General features: G+C 38.9%; 1 protein-coding gene across 1 annotated transcript in view; it reads right to left on the reverse strand.

The window, feature by feature from the left end:
* Nucleotides 1-18,968, reverse strand: part of Pacrg (parkin coregulated) — a 420,696-nt gene that overhangs the window by 347,447 nt on the left and 54,281 nt on the right. The window contains exon 2 of the mRNA XM_076926641.1: nt 8,227-8,361. Within this exon, the coding sequence (XP_076782756.1) occupies nt 8,227-8,361 (135 nt within the window). The remainder of the gene's footprint in view (nt 1-8,226; nt 8,362-18,968) is intronic.

Genomic DNA, 18,968 nt, shown 5'->3' on the forward strand with positions numbered 1-18,968 from the left:
GTGAGGTGAGTTCCGAAATGCTCCAGAAATGTTAGCAGCTACACCAGTAATGGGCACCATCATGAGTCATGCATTCTTCTATTCTTCAGTGTTTTCATATGTTATAAGATACGCCTGTATACATTTCATATTAAGAACAAAAATTTATAATTAATAATAATAGTTCACATGTGTATTTCAGGAATGTGAAATGTTCAACTGAGTAGTCTACAAAAACTGATTTTCAAATTAAACTTATAAAGTCGGGACAGCCTTTTTGATAAAGGTAAAAACATTTTCCTAAAATTGTTGCTTCAGAAATGGATTTAAATTAGCATAATTATTTGTTAATATTTGATTTATTCTGTCTGAAGGAAAAGCAGAAACAACACAAGTACCACACCTCAAGACGTACTCCGTCTCTGGAGTTACTGAGCACTGTAAAGAAGCAACACGAAACAACGATGTACTTTTTCATGGTCAAGCTGTCCACTGGTTCCCTTTGGAATCTGTAGAACAGCCTGTGATCTGCACGATGCTTTAGTAAAGGACAATGGTGAGGGATGAGCACTGAGACAAGGGGGTGGGGGGTTAGGGGGAGCTGTTACTGAAATCACAGATTGGCCTGGAACCAGAAATTCACCTTCCAGACAGATACAGAGAATGTATCAAAGAGCTCTCTGCGTCCAGAAGGAACTTTCTGATCGGCAACAGCACACGCTTTCAGTTGAAAGATGCCAGAGCCCCTACTCCTAGGTGGCAATAGTGACTACTTGGAGGGTGGCAGCAATCCCATTTCTTCCCGGGACATTAAGTGACAGCAAGCTGTCATGGCTACCAGACCCTTCGAGCCATCAGCCAGGCCTCTCTTAGCTCCCTGCAGAGGAGCGCAGCTGGAGAAGCAGGGATGCTTTGTTTTTCTTCTGGCTGTCCATCTACAAAGATCTGCAACTCACTACACTGCATGTTTCCCCCTGGCCCTGGGTAATGTGAACTGTCCTTAGCCAATGACCAACAAATCACTGTCACCAAGCAGCGGCCGGTCTTTCCCTTCAATCTCCAGGCTTTCCAGGAGTTATAAATCAGTTGACTTTCTAGCTCGATGAGATGGCATATGCCCTAGTTTGAGGAACAGATGGAGGCTTGGGGGAAAATTGTTTCTGCAGGCTTGCTACAAGCAGCTCTCCTCCATAAAAGTGAACCATTCACACTAATTTCTAACATAAATTATGTTGGCAGCAGGGAGCACCGGCCCATTCGGCAGAAAACCTTTCACCCACCTTCAGAGGTCACCCAGCCCATCTGAACTCAAGTTATTTCTCATACACAGCTGCCTTTCTAAGCTTTGCACATTGAAGGTGAAGCAATTTACATCAAATACAAGAATGGGATTGTGCATGGGAAAAAAAAAAAAAAAAAAAAAAAAAAAAAAAAAAAAAAAAAAAAAAAAAAAAAAAAAAAAAAAAAAAAAAAAACAAGCACAGCACTGTACAAAACCAGAATCCCCAAGCACAGCAGTGCAGAAGAACAAAACCTCAAGCACAATAACTGCCAAAGGTCTATTTTTCTGGATTTCTGGAATAACTCTGGCTATTAATTAATTATAGGAATTAACAATGGAAACATGGTATCTCGTTCCTACAAAAATGAGGTGAATTGTCACTTGTCTCGTGAAATTTGCCTTATAAATTCTACTAAATCCTGTTATCTAACTCCAGCTTTTGCATTTCTCAAAAGCAACAGAAGCCTGGGACAATTCCATGAGAACATTCATCCTTCTTCATGTAAAGCCAATTATTCAACTCAAATAAATTTGCCTACATGATTTCAGAAATCAATATCAGCATTACCTTAAGGGCAACAAGCAGAGCATTAATTTTTTTTTGAATCTGTAAAAAATGTTAACATTTAAGAAACTGAAGGCACCAAAGGACTAAACTAAAAATCAAGATTGCAGAAATGAGTGACCACCCCAATGGCAAATAAATGAGGTGGCATCATGCTATAGTGTGACTTACTTTAAAATGCAATAATATTTTTTGGATAATGAGCTATCATGGTTTGGGGTTGATTTTAATTTTTAAGAAAATCAGCACACATTTTAATAATACTTATATTAAGTAATTGTTTTTCCTGCTAGGAAACAATCAGTTATGCCAATGAAAATAGTCAGACTGATAGGATTTAAATTATAATCAATGAAGACCAATGATGCTGAGGATGAAAAAGGGTTAGGAAAAAGAGAAGAAACACTAGTAAGTAGATGACACCTGAATGGGGCTGTCATTCATGGAAGGCATGCAAGCCACATCACTCATTGGCCCTTTTAAAGACTGACGGAAATATCTTCATTTTTGTGCATATTATATCCTGACTTAGATATTCAAGTCAGACATTTGTTTGCAGTCATTAAGAAAGAAAAATGAGCTTGTCTCTGTCATTTTGAAAGTGAGATAGAAAGAGTAAAGAATCACTGGGAATCACACAACCGAGAAGAGTTCCCATGATAACAGTTCACCACTCCTCTAACTACTGGTACATTTCAACCACAAAATACAGTGGACTCAAGTCAAACTTCTTGCTTCTGATTTTCCTGCTTCTTTTCTAAAAATCTTGGCTTTTAGAAAATTCCTATTTAAAATTTGCTGTGGAAAGTACTTCACAAAATATAATTACTTTAATAATTATAAAACAAACTTCTTGGACCTCCCATAATTACAAAGAATGGCATTATTGTTTTTCAGACTAGGAAAAGGAGTCCCAGAGAATTATAGACGGAGATTTGCATTAGTGACTAGAAAAGTAAAGCGACTCCTGAGCTCTGGTGTTCTTGAGCTGCATTCACAGAACACAGGCACCTGCTCCGTGTCAGAGCCTGTTCTGGTAATAGGGGCGAATGGGCAGCTGGAACCAGGAGCTGGACCTCACCTCAGAAGCACTCAGCACATGTCTCTCATGGAGTGTCTTACCAGTTCCACCTGAGTCTTAATCCTGACCCCGGTTTCATCTTCTCAGTTTTGCTAAATTCACGTACCTAGGTTTGGTTTTTCTTTTAATAAAATACCATAAAGTGAGTTTTAAATAAAGTGGGGTGTACATATATAATTTACTTATTTAGATAAACACTCATTGATTAAAACATGTTACAAAGGAATTTTTATAGCTACCTCATTAATATTAAGTTTTTTTTTTTAATAGAGAAACAGTCTCATGAGCAGCACTTAAATCAATAGGCAGCTGTATAATTAACACATTCACCTTGAGGAATGAATTCTTTCAAGGCAAATTTTTGATTTGCTGATGGGTCATTGATGAGGCAAGTAGAGGCTATCAATGCCCATTCTAACATAACTTGCTTGTGTCTGGTGTGCTGAATATAAGTGACTACTGAAAACTATTTACATGTTTAATAATGTGTGGAGGAGCAGGAATGCAAATGCCATCGTTGGCTTGTTTCTCTGGACAAGGACGTCCTGGATGTTGCCATGTGGGTGGCTTTGAAGGAGCAAGAGTGGGGGCTCTGAGGCAGAACACAAGTTCATGCTGGACTCTCTCCTTTTGTGATAAGTTGAGAGCTTTATGATTTTGGTACAGCATATAATAATTTGCCCAGAAGGCTATAGGTTGTCTATTTCTTAGACAAATCCATGCAATATATGGGAATCCTTAAGTTGATATTTTGGAAATTTAGTAGAAAACAAAACTTCTTAGTGTATGTCATGCGTTGTCATGTAGCAAAGTGTCATGGACTGAGAGAGGTGAATCAAAGTCATATATACTGTTATCCAAATGATAAGATGAATGAATTTAGAGACACTTCAGAGAATCTGCAGCTCTTTTCATCTTTAAAATGAGTGGTTTACAAATAACATAGATTATTTTTAAAGCTAATGTGCTTATAATATCTTTCCCAACTCTTTCTTCCAAGGCCTCTATAGAAGTGACCGTTTTTAAAGAATTAATGTTAAAATATTAAATAAGACAACAGGCTGCAATCCAAAGTTATAATAAAACAATGTATTTCATAGAGTCTGTTATGATTAATATTTCCATTGGCTGCTGAGTGGGCAAGAAATGAGTTTTATCTCAAATTTATTCAGGTGACCACCAAGTGACCTCAGATTTTGGTCTGCTCTAGAAAAGCTCTTGGAATGAGCATGGAACTAGAAAGTGAAACCTGTAATGAGGAAGAGAAGAGAAGGGGAGTGGGAGAGGAAGGAAGAGGAGGAAAAGGAAGAGGAGGCAGAGAAGGGAGAGCTGAGGAGAACACAGGAGGGGGACTGCCAGATCTCACACTACATGACTGGAAGATGGATGGTGCCTTGAGGCAGCATCGAGGGGACAAAGCATGGAAAGTTATGTGAACTTCCCCTTCCCCATAATTCCTCTACAACCCAAGCTCTAACACCAGGTCCAACCCCTTTCCACCACGCGGTGCCTTCTCCAGGCTTACTAGACTTCACTCCTTGCTGAAGCAGCACCCATGGAGGGGGCATGTAGTGTGCTTCTCTGTAACAGTTCTGTCTCCAGAATGTCCACATGGGACCCTTAGGTAAAGTCCCACCTGTCCCACACCACTACTGTCCTTGTGATTCAAATTATATTAGAATGAGAAATGGAAAAATGGAAATTACACTAAGAAAACTCAAATACCTGTTTTAAACTTCTGTTGTCCATGGTATCTGGATCATACCCTATCTAGACCACCTGTCTCTTTTCTATTTTTGTGCTCATAATATTTATAGTGAAGATATCAGCCACAAAATAAAATGACCCATTTTCTGACTGTTAGCATTATCAAGAGAAATATAGAAAAATTATCATCGATCTTCTTCACAGCTCCATTAACTGGTAACGAGAGTTCCTTAGACGTGTTGAAAAATTCACATTCACTAGTTTAAAAAGAATTCTGGGGCGTGGCTGGTGAGCTTCATATTCTAGATCAGATCTGGTCATCTTTCAGAGATAATAAACTGGCAATGGGCAAGACTATAGAAACTGCTACACATATTTTGTAATGTTCTCTCATGTTTATCAAGAAATTGTTTTATGCAAAACCCACACAGATATAACCTGCCTTCTCATTTTTGATAATAATTTTATGTGGCCATCGTTTTTTTGAGCAATAAGCCCAGCCTTTATATCTCATACCCATGATCTAAATCTAGACTTCTCCAGCTCAATGTGGTGACCATGTGGTGACGTAAATCAAAATTAATTAAAATGAAATAAAATTAAAAATTCAGTTTCTCAGTCTCTGTAGGCACATTTCAGAAGCTTAATGGTCACATATGGCCAGTTGTACCACAGCAGAGCGTAAATGTGAAATGTTCCCACAATTAACAGACACTTGTGCTGGGCAATGTTCTGATCTTTAGAGAGTCTGTAAGGAAGAGGGTCAAGTGGAGAGCCAAAGGGTTCACTTGCCATATTGCTTGGTATGTGGAACAAATGCGCATTCTCATGTACACTAAAGTATTCTGTCAGGTCAAGACGAGGAGCAGGAAGTGGGACTTTTCTAGCTCTGGTGTCTCGCCTTTGACTGTATTAAGTAATTTATTGGGTAACTCCATAGCTGCCTTTGCTTCTACAGGGCCTGTTCAGATAATCTTGAACAAAGGGAAGGGGATTTGATGACTTGGGCGGCCATCCCTGTACCTTAACAAAGTGGAACTGCCAGACTGAATGAGGACACAGCCCTAAGCATGGCTTACTGGCGGCGAGTACTAGGTATTTCAAAGCTACAGGGTTTTTGGAATTTTTATTGCCCAAATTCTCAGGACATTTGGAAATGTGGTAGGAGTCCTCAACTATCTTGAGAAGTATTGAGAAAGGTCTACTACTTCCTTGGGGAATTTTGTTTCCAGACAATCTGCAGTGAGAAAGGTACTATGGTTTAAGAAAAAAACATCTGCTTCATGGAGACCTGTTTTCTGTCCATACACAGATAAATACAGTGCAAGATCTGTTTCCCCCCTTTAAATATCAAAGCCCCATCCTTAGGGATGATATACTAAGTAACTCCCCTGTTCCTAGTTAGCAACAGATTGTGCCCACAGTAAATGCATCAGGGAATGAACATGGGCACACTGAGTGTCCACAAGCTTATGTCTCATAACATCAGTTCTTAGTTCCATGTTATAGTCATGCTGTAAAACACCAAAAAAAAAAAAAAAAAAGTCTTGAAAGACACAGACACCCCACAAGTTCTGGGATGAGACATCTTTCTAAATTTATGAGATTATAGGCCAGTGCTGGTAAACAAATCGTTTCTTCTTTGTCTTACTCAATCAGAATTATAATCGACAGTATTTCCAATAAATTAATTTCCAAAAAAAATCGATACTTACCCTTATTGAATGTTGGATTTGCAAATGTAGAGTATAAAATTTACCTCTTTATTCTTTTTATTTTCAAAGATTTATTTATTTATTTATTTTATGTATATGAGTATACTGTAGCTACACTGTCACTGTCTTCAGACATACCAGGGCATCAGATCTCATTACAGATGGCTGTGAGCTACTATGTGGTTGCTGGGAATTGAACTCAGGACCTCTGCAAGAGCAGTCAGTGCTCTTAACTGCTGAGACTCTCTCCCCAGCCCCCTATTATTTTTCATTTATTTTCAAGGTATTTTTTCTAGCCTCTTGATGCCTCTAAAGTTACATTATTGGATGAGACCAAAATAAATCTTAAATCTGTATTACAAATTTTCATGAATGTAATTTATGTATACATTGAAATTATTTTAAACATCCTAACCCATTTACCTGTAAACTATTAAAAAATCTGAATTCTGTATTAGGTAGGCTTTTTAGAAGGTCCTCTGTTCCCTTACATGAACCAGATCATAGACAACCAAACACAAATCCATGTGCTGAATCATATATAAATGGTGGTAATGCTGACTCATGCTAAGACTAGCATATCCAGGTAAGTATACTTGTTAGACGGTTTTCTTCACAACCCATCCATTTCACAAATCAAATCTCCATTTTAGTGGTAACTGATCGACAGCAAACGAGGCTCCTCCTCTTCTCATTTAAACTTTACAACAAAGCTTAACAACAAAGACACCACCTGTAGTTTGCTGGTGATGCACTTAAGCTCAGATGACCACTCAGAGTCTACAAATGCTTGCTAATGAGAAAAAATTATTTAAAGATACATTAGATAAAATACAGTTCTCCCTGGCTTCCCGAGTGGGAGGGGGGGAAGGTAAGTTCAATGACCGTCTCCAGCTATTTAGCATGATTAAATGAAACAGTTTGCAGTCAGTTTGACAGTTCCTAATTACGGACAGCTCCCACCTCCAGACAAAGACACTGACTTCTTCAGCTCAAGAGTCGGCTGCTTCTCTTAGCTGATGATATTTGGCCTGAATCTTTTGTTTTCCTCGAGCTGATGTGATTGATACTCAGACTTCTGCACTGGCTTTGCTGTCTTTGGGCAGAGGCCCTTTCAGCTGATAAATATCACCAAAAGCAGAGTTGTTCATAACACAAATAATTAAATAGCAGAAGCAGTTAGAGATAGCATCCATTCCTCAAATTAAATGAAAACGCCTTCTCGTGCTAGAGACTGGCTTGTTTTCAAAAGTCACGTCAGCAAGTCTTGGAAAAGAGGCTCGGCCACATTAAGATGGAGTCATTAGGCAATACATTTATTTTGAAGCCAATTAACCTTTTGTCGTGAAAGTGTCTGCGCTGTAATGGCTTCGCTGGTGGAGGTCAGTCTCTAACAGGCAAGGATGACAGCCCTGTCCTGGCCGATGCAGGGATACAGGGGCCGCCTTCTTGTGTATTCCACTCTGCATCCCAGGGAGCGTACAGCCCTGACCTATCCATTTAGGTAATTAAAGCTTCCATTTGGAAGTGTCCTGCAGGAAGGTGAAATCTGGGGGAGATAAATGGCTGTTGCTCTCTGCATCCAGCCGCCAGGTCCATCATTTGATGGACTGCTGGAAACAGGACGGGCTGCCAGGCTCTCATAAAAATAGAGATGAATTGGGCTGCGGACAATTCTCTAAGGCAAAGCAACTCTGTCATTTTCTCCTTTGAGGGCTATAATTTAATTGTTAGTCAAGGTGGACGGCTGACACAGGGGGCCCTAAGAGCTCTCCCACTGCCATTTGTTTGCTGAGAAATTACTCTAGTTTATTTACTTAGCAGCCAAGTTTGTTTGGCATTGGGGTGTCACTCCCACAAGCAGCAGCTGGCTGTCACAGCTGTGCCCCGGACTTACCTTCCAGGCAATTTTGTTTCCTTTCGAGTCATGCTCAAGGGCGATTGGGAAGTCTCCTCGCTCATAAAATTTTCGAAAAGCGGTGGGTTTGGTCGGCCTTTCTTTAAATGCCCCTGCAGCTGGAGGACCCCGCACCTTGAAGGGAAACAAAGATACTCTTTAGCTTTTAAAAAAGGCTTAAAATAAAATAAAATAAAACCTTTGAAGAAAATATGCTTGAAATAGAGTCTAAACTGCTTCCCCAGAGTCAACAGAAATCTCAGGTTAACATAAACATATTGGAGGCTATTTTGTTTCAAGCTGCTTTAGAAAGCATGACTATAAACGCCACTTTAATGTCTTTGTATGAGGAAGAGAAACCAGACTTTAAGGTACATTCAATAGAGTTCAGAGTGTTAAAAACGGTTAATAACTTTTATGCTATAATTCCTAATAACTATAAATTTGACACTCAAATCTGATACATGTTGTTGGGTGATGAAACAATTAATTTGAAATATTTCCTTTAAATTCTCTCCCTATATACAATATAGTAATATGTATGTGTGTAAAATAATGGCCTATGTTATTATAAATATTAACAACAAAACTATAGCATAATAGAGTATTATATAAAATGAGTGGTAAATTAGTAAGGTTATCAAGAAGGTGACTATGTATGCATATAGCATGCATTTGATAATCTCAGTTCACCAGGAAACAATACTAGAACTTTCCCCAAACTGTATTCTTCATTATAAGAAATGCTTTCTGAAGAATTATTCATGCTGAGTGCTATCTTTTAAATCTTCATTATCTCCACCCCAACTAACTCACTATGTTATAAAATTGAACATTAAAGAATCTATTTATAAAACTGCAGTCTACTGAATTGTTACAGCACAGACAAGAAGAACATGTGCATCCTTCTTACCTATTTAAAAAAGGTAACTACCAGACATTTTATAGACCATTTTATTAGAATCACAATTGTGTTTTAACAATATGAACAAGCTGGCAAATAATCTAGCTTAATTTGATTTGTTATATTAATTTACAATGTTTTTTTTGTTAAAACTTCAATTTTAACTAATATATTAACATACAGTAGTGTCATAAAGTACATAAAATATATAGGATGAACCTATTGTCTCCCGTCTATATATGAAAATATTTGGAGCTGTGGGGGTTTAAGATGCAGGCTTGTGGAGCACTGACTTCTGGCAAGTAACAAACTGATGGGAATCCTCTGAGAGACCAAGCATTTCTTCCCTAACTATATGAAATTCACTCAAGTGAAAAACAGCCATGCGTATGCGGCAGCTATGTCTGCACAAGTTTCTGAGCCACGAGCTGGACATGGACAAGACCGCTTTCTGTCCCGTTGTTACCACTGGGACTGCACAGCTGAGACCCCTGAGCTGAGACGCTGGGCTTTTCTACCTCACCAAGTACTAAATTCTGAGAACTGATTAACGTCTAATGTTTTTCTTTTAGCTAAGGAATTACTTTAAAAAATCATCATGTACCAACCTAGCAGCATTTTAACATCATTAGAAAAACTGACAGAATACGATCTAAAAGGAGAAAACTTGGCCAGAGTAAGGATGTCATGAAAGCACATGTATTTACTGAAAATGATAGTTGTGTGGCACACCTGAATTGTTGGAGTGTGAGGATGTGTGTATTATTTTAGAGTCTTTAGACGGCTGGGCAGCATAAGTCCTGTTTATTTTATTTCTCTTATTTGGCTTTTATTTGAGATAGCTGTCAATCCCTATGCACTTGGAGCAACTATTACATGAACCTTATATATTATTTATCCAGTTTCCCTACAGTGATATATTGAGAAGCTATAAGACCAGGTCACAGATAAGAGACTGACACTAATACAGATGATCGGAGGATCCCCACGCTTCCCTTGGGTGGCCACACCCTTCTGTATCAGTCCCAGTCTGGATTCTCTCTTTTGACAGCAGTTATCTCCTCCTCATTTCTAGAATCTGGTTATTCTAAGAATCACACAGTATAAAACCTTTGGGATTGACTCCCCATCCATACAATTTCTGGAGATTCACATACATCATGTTTTTCAAAATAGTTCAATACTTTGTAATCCTGGAGAGTATTCTATGCCACAGGTATACCATAGTATGCTAAACACTCACCTTTATGGGTTAAATATATCCTCTTGGGGGATAGCATGACTAAAACTCTACATTTTTTGAAAGTGGTCAGTATCAAGTAACAAGAGAGTTTTCCTACATTTCCCCCCTCTTTTTTTCTCCCAAGGTTTTTAAAATTATTTTTCACATTGATTAATATGCTTATGTGATTTTTCTTTTGCTATCTTTGATAATGAAGTTCTGAGATCTGGGAAATATAAACTCAACTTTCTTAAGTTACACAGATATTTGGATCATATTTCTTATTACACAGTGGCTCATATTTCTGAGGGATTTTCCCATTTCATCCAGACTATCAAATTGATAGGTCAGCATGCTTCTCATGTCAGCAGGAGATGTGATGGCACCCACTGCTCATCTCCGAGACTTGGTGATCCATGTTTCTCTGTCAGTACATGTTTGCTGTGTTCTGTGGAAACTCATTCTTTGCCTCAATGTTGACTCTAGAGTTTGTGGGTTTTTTTTTTTTTTTAATTTGATTCACATTTATCTTTCTAGTTTTTTTTTTAATGGAAGCTTAAATGATTGATTGGAGATTTCCCCTCTTCTTCAATGTTTGCATGTACTGCAGTAACTTTCTCTGCCAACACCCTTAGTATGGCCTCCATGTCCGTTAGGTAGCACATTGTTTAACGTAGTCAAATGATTTTCAGAAATTTCCTGGATTTCTGTGGATTATCTAGGTATATTTGCATGATTTCAGTTTTTTAAAGTTTGCTGCAGTTTGCTTCATGATCCAGAATATGGATTAACATGATAATATTTGGTAGTCATTCATAATACATATGTGTTATGTTGTTACTGTTTAAGGTGCTCTGGGTATTTTGATTAGGTTCTGTTCTAGTTAGACTTCTATTGCTGTGATAAGCACTATGACCAAAATCATGCTGAGCACAAAAGGGTTTATTTCAGATTATGGTTGTAGTACATCACCAAGGCAAGTCAGGGCAGGAACTCAACGCAGGCTCCTGGAGGCAGGAACCGAAGCAAAAGGCCTATGGACTGCTGTTTACTGTGCTTATGTCCATGTCATGCTCAGCCTGCTTTTTGAAAAAAAAAAACAAAAACCCAAAAGTAACAAAAAACAAAAAACAAAAACCCAGGACTAATTGCCCAGGAGCATCACTACTTACAGTGGGGCTGAACCCTCCCACATCAACATTTATGAAGAAAAGGCCCTATAATTTTGCATACAGGTAAGCTGATGGAGGCAATCCCTCTACTGAGATTGCCTTGTCTCAGATATGTGTAGGCTCGCATCCAGTAGACAAAAACCAACCAGCTTGGTCCTATTTCCTGCTAAAGTTTTTGAGTGTCGTCTCTGTACTCTTGTGATTTTCCAACCATTATATTTATGTTGTTGAGAGAGAATACCTCCTACTAAAATTGTGGATTTACCTAATATTCCACATATCTATAAATACTTATTTCACATTTTGTCCATACTCTATTCCGATATGCAAATACACATTTAGGACTTCTATGACTTCTTGGTAGAATGACCATTTTTACTATGTATTGTTTCTAGACAGACTTATGTTTCATTATGTCCTGTTTGTCTCTAGTAATTTTTCTTTGAAATTTACCTTACTTAAAATTATTATAGCCATACCATCTTTTTCTGTTTTTTTTTTTTTCATAAGCAGATTGGGATAGTAAAGATATTTTAACATAGAATTTTCAATGTTGCAGTTAGGAAAAGATGGGAGTTGTGGAAAAATAAGGATATATATTAGCGCACAGAAGAGAGGTATACCTTTCTTCCTATAAGTTGCTTGGATGTATTCAGAGTTACATTTTGATGTATCAGTTTTTGACTATGTATCACTATAAAAGTTTTGTAGTGCTTGGTCTGAAGATTATATTATATGTGAATAAGATATTTTAATTCCTAGCATTGCTAACTGCTCTTACAAAATGTAGAAATCTTACATCTCTACATGTTCCATTATTAGCTATTCATATTATAATCACCTAGAATTTTTCTCTACATGATTAAGAGCCACATCAGAGATTTTAATAACTCCTTCTTCAATTGCCAAACATAATTTTCAAATCTTAAAAGAAAAGGGCTCTCGGGTATGGCTCACTCCTCCAGATAACCTTGCTTTCCCCCACCCTCAGTGTTTAGGATTTTGTTTGTACTTACTCGGTTCTTATCAGCCCTCCCCCTGCAAGAAGTCCCTAAATTCTTTCTTTAATGCTTCCTTTCTGTTGTGAGAGCTCTCCTAGACATTCTTTCAGGGAAGAAATGCTGAGACCACATTCTTGTACTTTCCCGTCATCTGAGAGTGACCTAGATTCTTCATTCAGAAACAATATTTCAGCTGGTTACAGCATTTGCAGCACACAGCTCTTTCTTTCAGACCTCTAAAGACATAACAGTGCTTCCACATCACCTCCATGGCTGCTGGAGAGAAGTCATCCTTCAAAATGTCTGGCTGTTCTCTAAGTCCCCCACTGTTCTTTCTTTGTCTTAGTGTTCAGAACTTTATGATATACCTTGGTATGCATTTTCTGTTAAAAAGTTTTCAACTCAGTGAATCCAAAGGCTATTGCTCTCTTGCTAAAGTGGGAAGGTTTGGATGCCTTTCAGATCTGACTTTTCTTCCTCCTTTTAGATCCAGAAGATGTTGGACTCTACATTTGTGTTATCTTACAAATCTTCTCTGTTGCTTAGGTTGGACAATTTCTGCTGCTTAATCTTCATGTCTGTAGATTCTCCCTTCTGCCCTGTCTACCCTGCTATTGAACCCTAACAGTCTTACTATGACTTACAAAAACGTATTATTTCTTTTCATCCTAAAACTTCCACTTGACTTTTCTTTACTTTGTGAGACTTTCTATTTTTCTACTGTTCTCACCCTGCCCCTACCCAGAAGCATCTTTAGCAGTGGGTGAGTCATTTAAATTTTTCTTAATGCACATCTAACTTTTCTGCTGCTCTGATGCTGATATTTATTGATTGGACTTTTCATTCTCCTTGAGGTCTTGCTGAGTTTGGATGTGATATGAACTTCTAGCAATTTTATATTATGAAATGCTGTTTCCTTTCTTTCCTCCTAGTGTATTTCAGTACCTTGTTTAACACCCCTGCCTCCAGCCCTTGAATGCCAGTATGGCTGCTTTCATCATGGAGAGGAGACAGGTTCAAGAAACTCATAAGAAATTTATAAGAACTCAAAAATGTTATAGAACTGAGTCGGTTCCCGCCCCCCAAGGTTATACTTATACAAGCTGTAAACAGTAGCCAGGGAAGGAGGCTTTTGCGAGTTGTCATCCATGTGGGGGTGGGCTTGTCTTTGAGTCCTCCATGTTCCTATATGTAACTCCAATGAACTCATTGATTCACTAATTAGACATAGGTAGAACTGTTTGTTCAGTTGCCAGTGCCCTATGTGCGGTGACATTTGTCTGTATACAAGTCTCCAGGAGGAGTCACATCATAGCCACATAAGCACTCTACCACTGGGTTGTAGCCCCGCCCCGAAAAGGGCACACTTTAAACATTCTAATTATCTCTGCAGGGATGTGGAATAGAGTTCAGTATTCCTAGTATTACATACATGGTGGGCTAGCCTCACTCTCACTGGACACAAGTGCAATTTCTGCCTCTCCACTGGGTATCCTCTTATGATCCTCTGGTAGAATAAGTCTCTTATTTCTAATAAGTGGGATCCAAGTAAGTCCAAGCTTACCACAGTGTCCCTGCTGACATCATAGGTTTGGGACCTTCCTGACTCAGTGGAATGGAACGCATGCCATCTCCTATATAGGGAGAATCACCAGAGAATCACCTGGCAAGTATGTGGTTTGTGGGATTGTGTGGGATTTGAGGATTATGGCTGACTGAGAACTAGAGGCAGAACTAAGGTTTAGGCTTCAACACTAAAAGACTGTACATAATCTATTTGTGTAAATCATAGAAATAAGAAAAGATTGCAGAATATATGGAGGAAATTTTACTAATCAGTTCCAATTCTACTATCAATTAGTAACTTGACACTTTTCCTTCTAAAGTCTCTAGAAACATAGAAGAAACACTCTAGAAACACTCTCAACAGTGACCATACTACTTAGTGTAATATGCTATGTTTTTTGCTACTGATGTTAAAATTTCAGTTTTCATGGATAAGCATATTTCCACCAACTATTGGTAATCGTATTTTGACTACCCACCCTCTTTCCCAATGTAGTTAATGCTGTTAAGTATTTCTGGCATATGCTTTCTGTAATCTGTATTATTCTCTTAAGCTAAGTTCCTCTATTTGAAATATAGGGCATTAGTAATTGGATCTGCTAGTGCCGAAGTTAGATCCTCTCACTATGTCCTTAGTTAATATTTTCTGTTTCAAACAGATTATCTGTGTGAATATATGCTTTACACAGGGATGTAGCATCTTTTATAACATACATGCATTACAACCCAAATAACTCTCTAAGCTTATACATGCCTATGCAGGTAAAATACAGAGCAATAATCCTAGAAAGAGAATATAGGTATCATGATCAGAGACCACACAGAAGACACACATTTGACTAAGCAACTTTCAAAACACATCAAAAGACTGCTAAGGATTCTTAGGTAAGTTTATACTTATGGAAAAAGAACTACTGTAAATTTTATTTAAAAGTCTTAAGATTTCTACTCTGATTTATTATAAATAATATAAGGCAAACAAAGAACCATAAATCAAACTAGCTTTGTGGGAGAATGCAATTAAGATTGCCTGAATGGTGGGGACAATCCGTAAACCAATTAGGAAGAGTGGATGTCACAGCAGAATGCTTTTAATAAAAGCTAATGCACTTGGGAAGCAAGATATTGAATGCAGTTTGAAATGACTTCAGATGACAGAGTACTTTATATGCCTGCATTTATTGAATGTTCAGTAATGGATTTAGGACTTAGATCACTGTGTCTGTCACAGGGCCACAAAAGTAATAATAATAAGTAGGAAGGAATTTAAGGCTCTCTCAAACTCTCCATCATAAAATTTAAAATTTTTCTTTTCATTATTTTTATTCTTAAGCATAAACCAGAGCTATAAAAAGAAAGGACCTTTTATTCCAAATGGAAAGTTGACAGTGGGTAATTCAAATTAGTCCATTTAGCTAACTCACTAAAGCACTGGGCTCAGGAGATGGCAGAGATCGTAATTCCCAGTTGCACAAGCTGCGACCCGGAGTTTGTGATACATTACAGCATAGCTGTTGTCCAGTAAGGAGGCATCTTGGCAGTGCCTCTGAGTTCCTGCTGGACTGTAAGCCTTGTCTGCAGCACGTGCAGCCAACATCCTGAGTTCTGATTCAGAACTGCAGTGATTCAGCATCTGGCCAGTTTGCTCATTGTAATTGATTTTGCTCACCAAAAGTTCTGCAATGTCTAAGGTCACCAGATGAATAAATGAAGAATATGCCAACAGAATTAAGATGATGAGCAAACTGAATCATGGGAGAATGTGGGGAAAGCAAGTAGCAGCTTTCAACATGGACAAAGTGAGCTCTGGTAACTGAGGCAGTGGTGAGGGGACATCAATGAGTACTCTGTGTGTGTGTGTGTGTGTTTATAGAAATGTAGAGATAGATATTCTATAGTTTCCTTAAAAGTCTGACATCAAAGGCAACAGTCAGTGGCAGGAAAACTAGCTATTTTAGGAAGATTATTTTGTCAAGGCATAAAAACAGAGATATAAAAACAAGACATTAGTATCTATGCATCATATTGTTTTCAAGAACTAATAAGAAGCCCTGTAATCAGGAGAAGGTAGTCAAGATGTGTAGCCTGGGGTATGGTATGAGAGAAGGCTTCAGTGAGGGTGGCATTGTAACATAATATAACATAACATAACATAACAACATGTATGTGTTGCTTTACTAATATTACTGACACATATTGTCAACAAAACCTTACGAATTTTTTTTTTACCTACAAAGAACTCAAAGAAGCTTGAAAGCCTTATGTAAATTGTTTTACATACAAAGAACTCAAATGAGGCTAGACTCGTAAGTCACACTGTTCAGTGACCAGCTGAAACAGGCAGCACATCTAGAAGACATGCCCTCAGTCACTGTGCTATATGTGGATTTAGGCAAAACTACAGAGAATCACCTGGCAAGTATGTGGTTTGTGGGATTGTGTGGGATTTGAGGATTATGGCTGACTGAGAACTAGAGGCAGAACTAAGGTTTAGGCTTCAACACTAAAAGACTGTACATAATCTATTTGTGTAAATCATAGAAATAAGAAAAGATTGCAGAATATATGGAGGAAATTTTACTAATCAGTTCCAATTCTACTATCAATTAGTAACTTGACACTTTTCCTTCTAAAGTCTCTAGAAACATAGAAGAAACACTCTAGAAACACTCTCAACAGTGACCATACTACTTAGTGTAATATGCTATGTTTTTTGCTACTGATGTTAAAATTTCAGTTTTCATGGATAAGCATATTTCCACCAACTATTGGTAATCGTATTTTGACTACCCACCCTCTTTCCCAATGTAGTTAATGCTGTTAAGTATTTCTGGCATATGTTTTCTGTAATCTGTATTATTCTTTTAAGCTAAGTTCCTCTATTTGAAATATAGGGTGGAACATATAGAGAATATCTACTTTATAATCCTTGATTTGATTATTCACCAACTAAGCAGGAGACTATGCTACTCAACTCACAAATGAGGAGGTGCAGGTTCTCATTTTAGTGTTCAAATACACACATCTGCACATGCGTACTTCTTTTCAGCACTGTTCCTAATTGCCCAAGATCTTCATTTTTAAAGATATTAAACACTGGACTTTGGATCAAACATATTTTCTTACCATCTTTGCCTCTCATTTCATTTGTTTAGCAGCTAAAGGCTTTGAGAGTTTACAGGTTTGAGAGTTTATTTGATCTCTTTGCCTCCAGCTTTGTCTGTCTAGGTCATTCCTTTGTGTGCTATAAAATGAATATTCAAATAGACTAATTAAATTATATCTCTCATCGGCTTATGGTCCATAAGTGATTTCTCATTGACGTGTTGCACAGACTCTTGGGAGCAGATGTAATCTCTGCTGCCAGCACTGCAGCACAAGTCACCACCAGATAGAGCCAGCCACAGTATGTCTTGCTTCTTTTTCCAGGAACTTACAGTTCTATCAGCCCCCAGTCAATCATCTCTGTATTCCACTCTGTTCTCTCCTCTTCCCTCTCTTCTGAATAAACAAGTGATTACTATTATCTTAAAAACTATAAACCCAAATTTTCTAGTAAAGATCTAAGGAAAGATCAGATAGACACTTCTTCATCCTGAGGTTGTGAGATAAACAGCTAGAGCTGCCTATTATGCCTGGGACAAGATGGTGGGTGCAACCTCTAGAAGTCAACCTTTACGTTAATGGAAAGGAGATTATATACGGAGGAAAAGGCAAGAATCTCAGGTGGTTCCTAAATTTGCGACAGTAAGATGTTTTTATAGGAGAATAGGATAATCCTCAAATGGTAGCAAAAAATGGGGAGGAATAGAATTCTAAGAATCAGGGAATGAGCTTTTGCTTAGGGTTCAGTGATGCAGAGAAGAAGCTTCAGAAGGATGGAGGCATCCATCTGTCATGGTTACTCTAGATGATCAGCTTGACTAGACTGAGAGCTATCGTTAAGACTGGTGAAAGACAGAGCAGTGAGCAGATCTTGGGTGGCAGCTCTGCCCCCAACATCCAAGAACCCAGAGGAAACAGGGATCCCAGGCACTGGAACTCAGGCAGTATCCTAGGTAAGCAGACAGCAGGGCCTGCCCTAAACAGGGAGTAGCTGGGAACCAAAAGGACCCAGGAAGTCACTCCCGGCCTGGAACACTGGTTCCTTCCGGTCTGGGCCAGAACACTGAGCAGATCTTGGGTGGCAGCTCTGCCCCCAATATCCAAGAACCCAGAGGAAGCAGGGATCCCAGGTGCTCGAACTCAGGCAGTATCCTAGGTAAGCAGACAGCAGGGCCTGCCTTAAACAGGGAGTAACTGGGAACCAAAAGGACCCAGGAAGTCACTCCTGGCCCGGAACACTGGTTCCTTCCTGTCTGGGCCAGAGCACTGAGCAGATCTTGGGTGGCAGCTCTGCCCCCAACATCCAAGAACCCAGAGGAAACAGGGATCCCAGGTGCTCGAACTCAGGCAGTATCTTAGGTAAGCAGACAGCAGGGCCCGCCCTAAACAGGGAGTAACTGGGAACCAAAAGGACCCAGGAAGTTACTCCTGGCCCGGAACACTGGTTCCTTCCAGTCTGGGCCAGAGCACTGAGCAGATCTTGGGTGGCAGCTCTGTCCCCAACCTCCAAGAACCCAGAGGAAGTAGGGATCCTGCCAGGCGCTCTAATTTGGACAGTGTCTTAGAAACTAGTTCTCAGATCTGAGGCCTAGATCAGACCTCTGCCAGGTCTGCTGTTGTGTGGACCCCGGATTCCACCTGAGACATACTGGAAGTTCCACTCAATCCAGATCCACAGAGGAACAAATGAACTCAGAGCTTCAGACAACGTATCCTGAGATATTCTAGAGGAGACACTGCACCCAGAACAGCAGACACCTAGCTGGACTACT

The sequence above is a fragment of the Arvicanthis niloticus genome, chromosome 28 (assembly GCF_011762505.2).
Source record: "Arvicanthis niloticus isolate mArvNil1 chromosome 28, mArvNil1.pat.X, whole genome shotgun sequence".
Taxonomy (NCBI): domain Eukaryota; kingdom Metazoa; phylum Chordata; class Mammalia; order Rodentia; family Muridae; genus Arvicanthis; species Arvicanthis niloticus.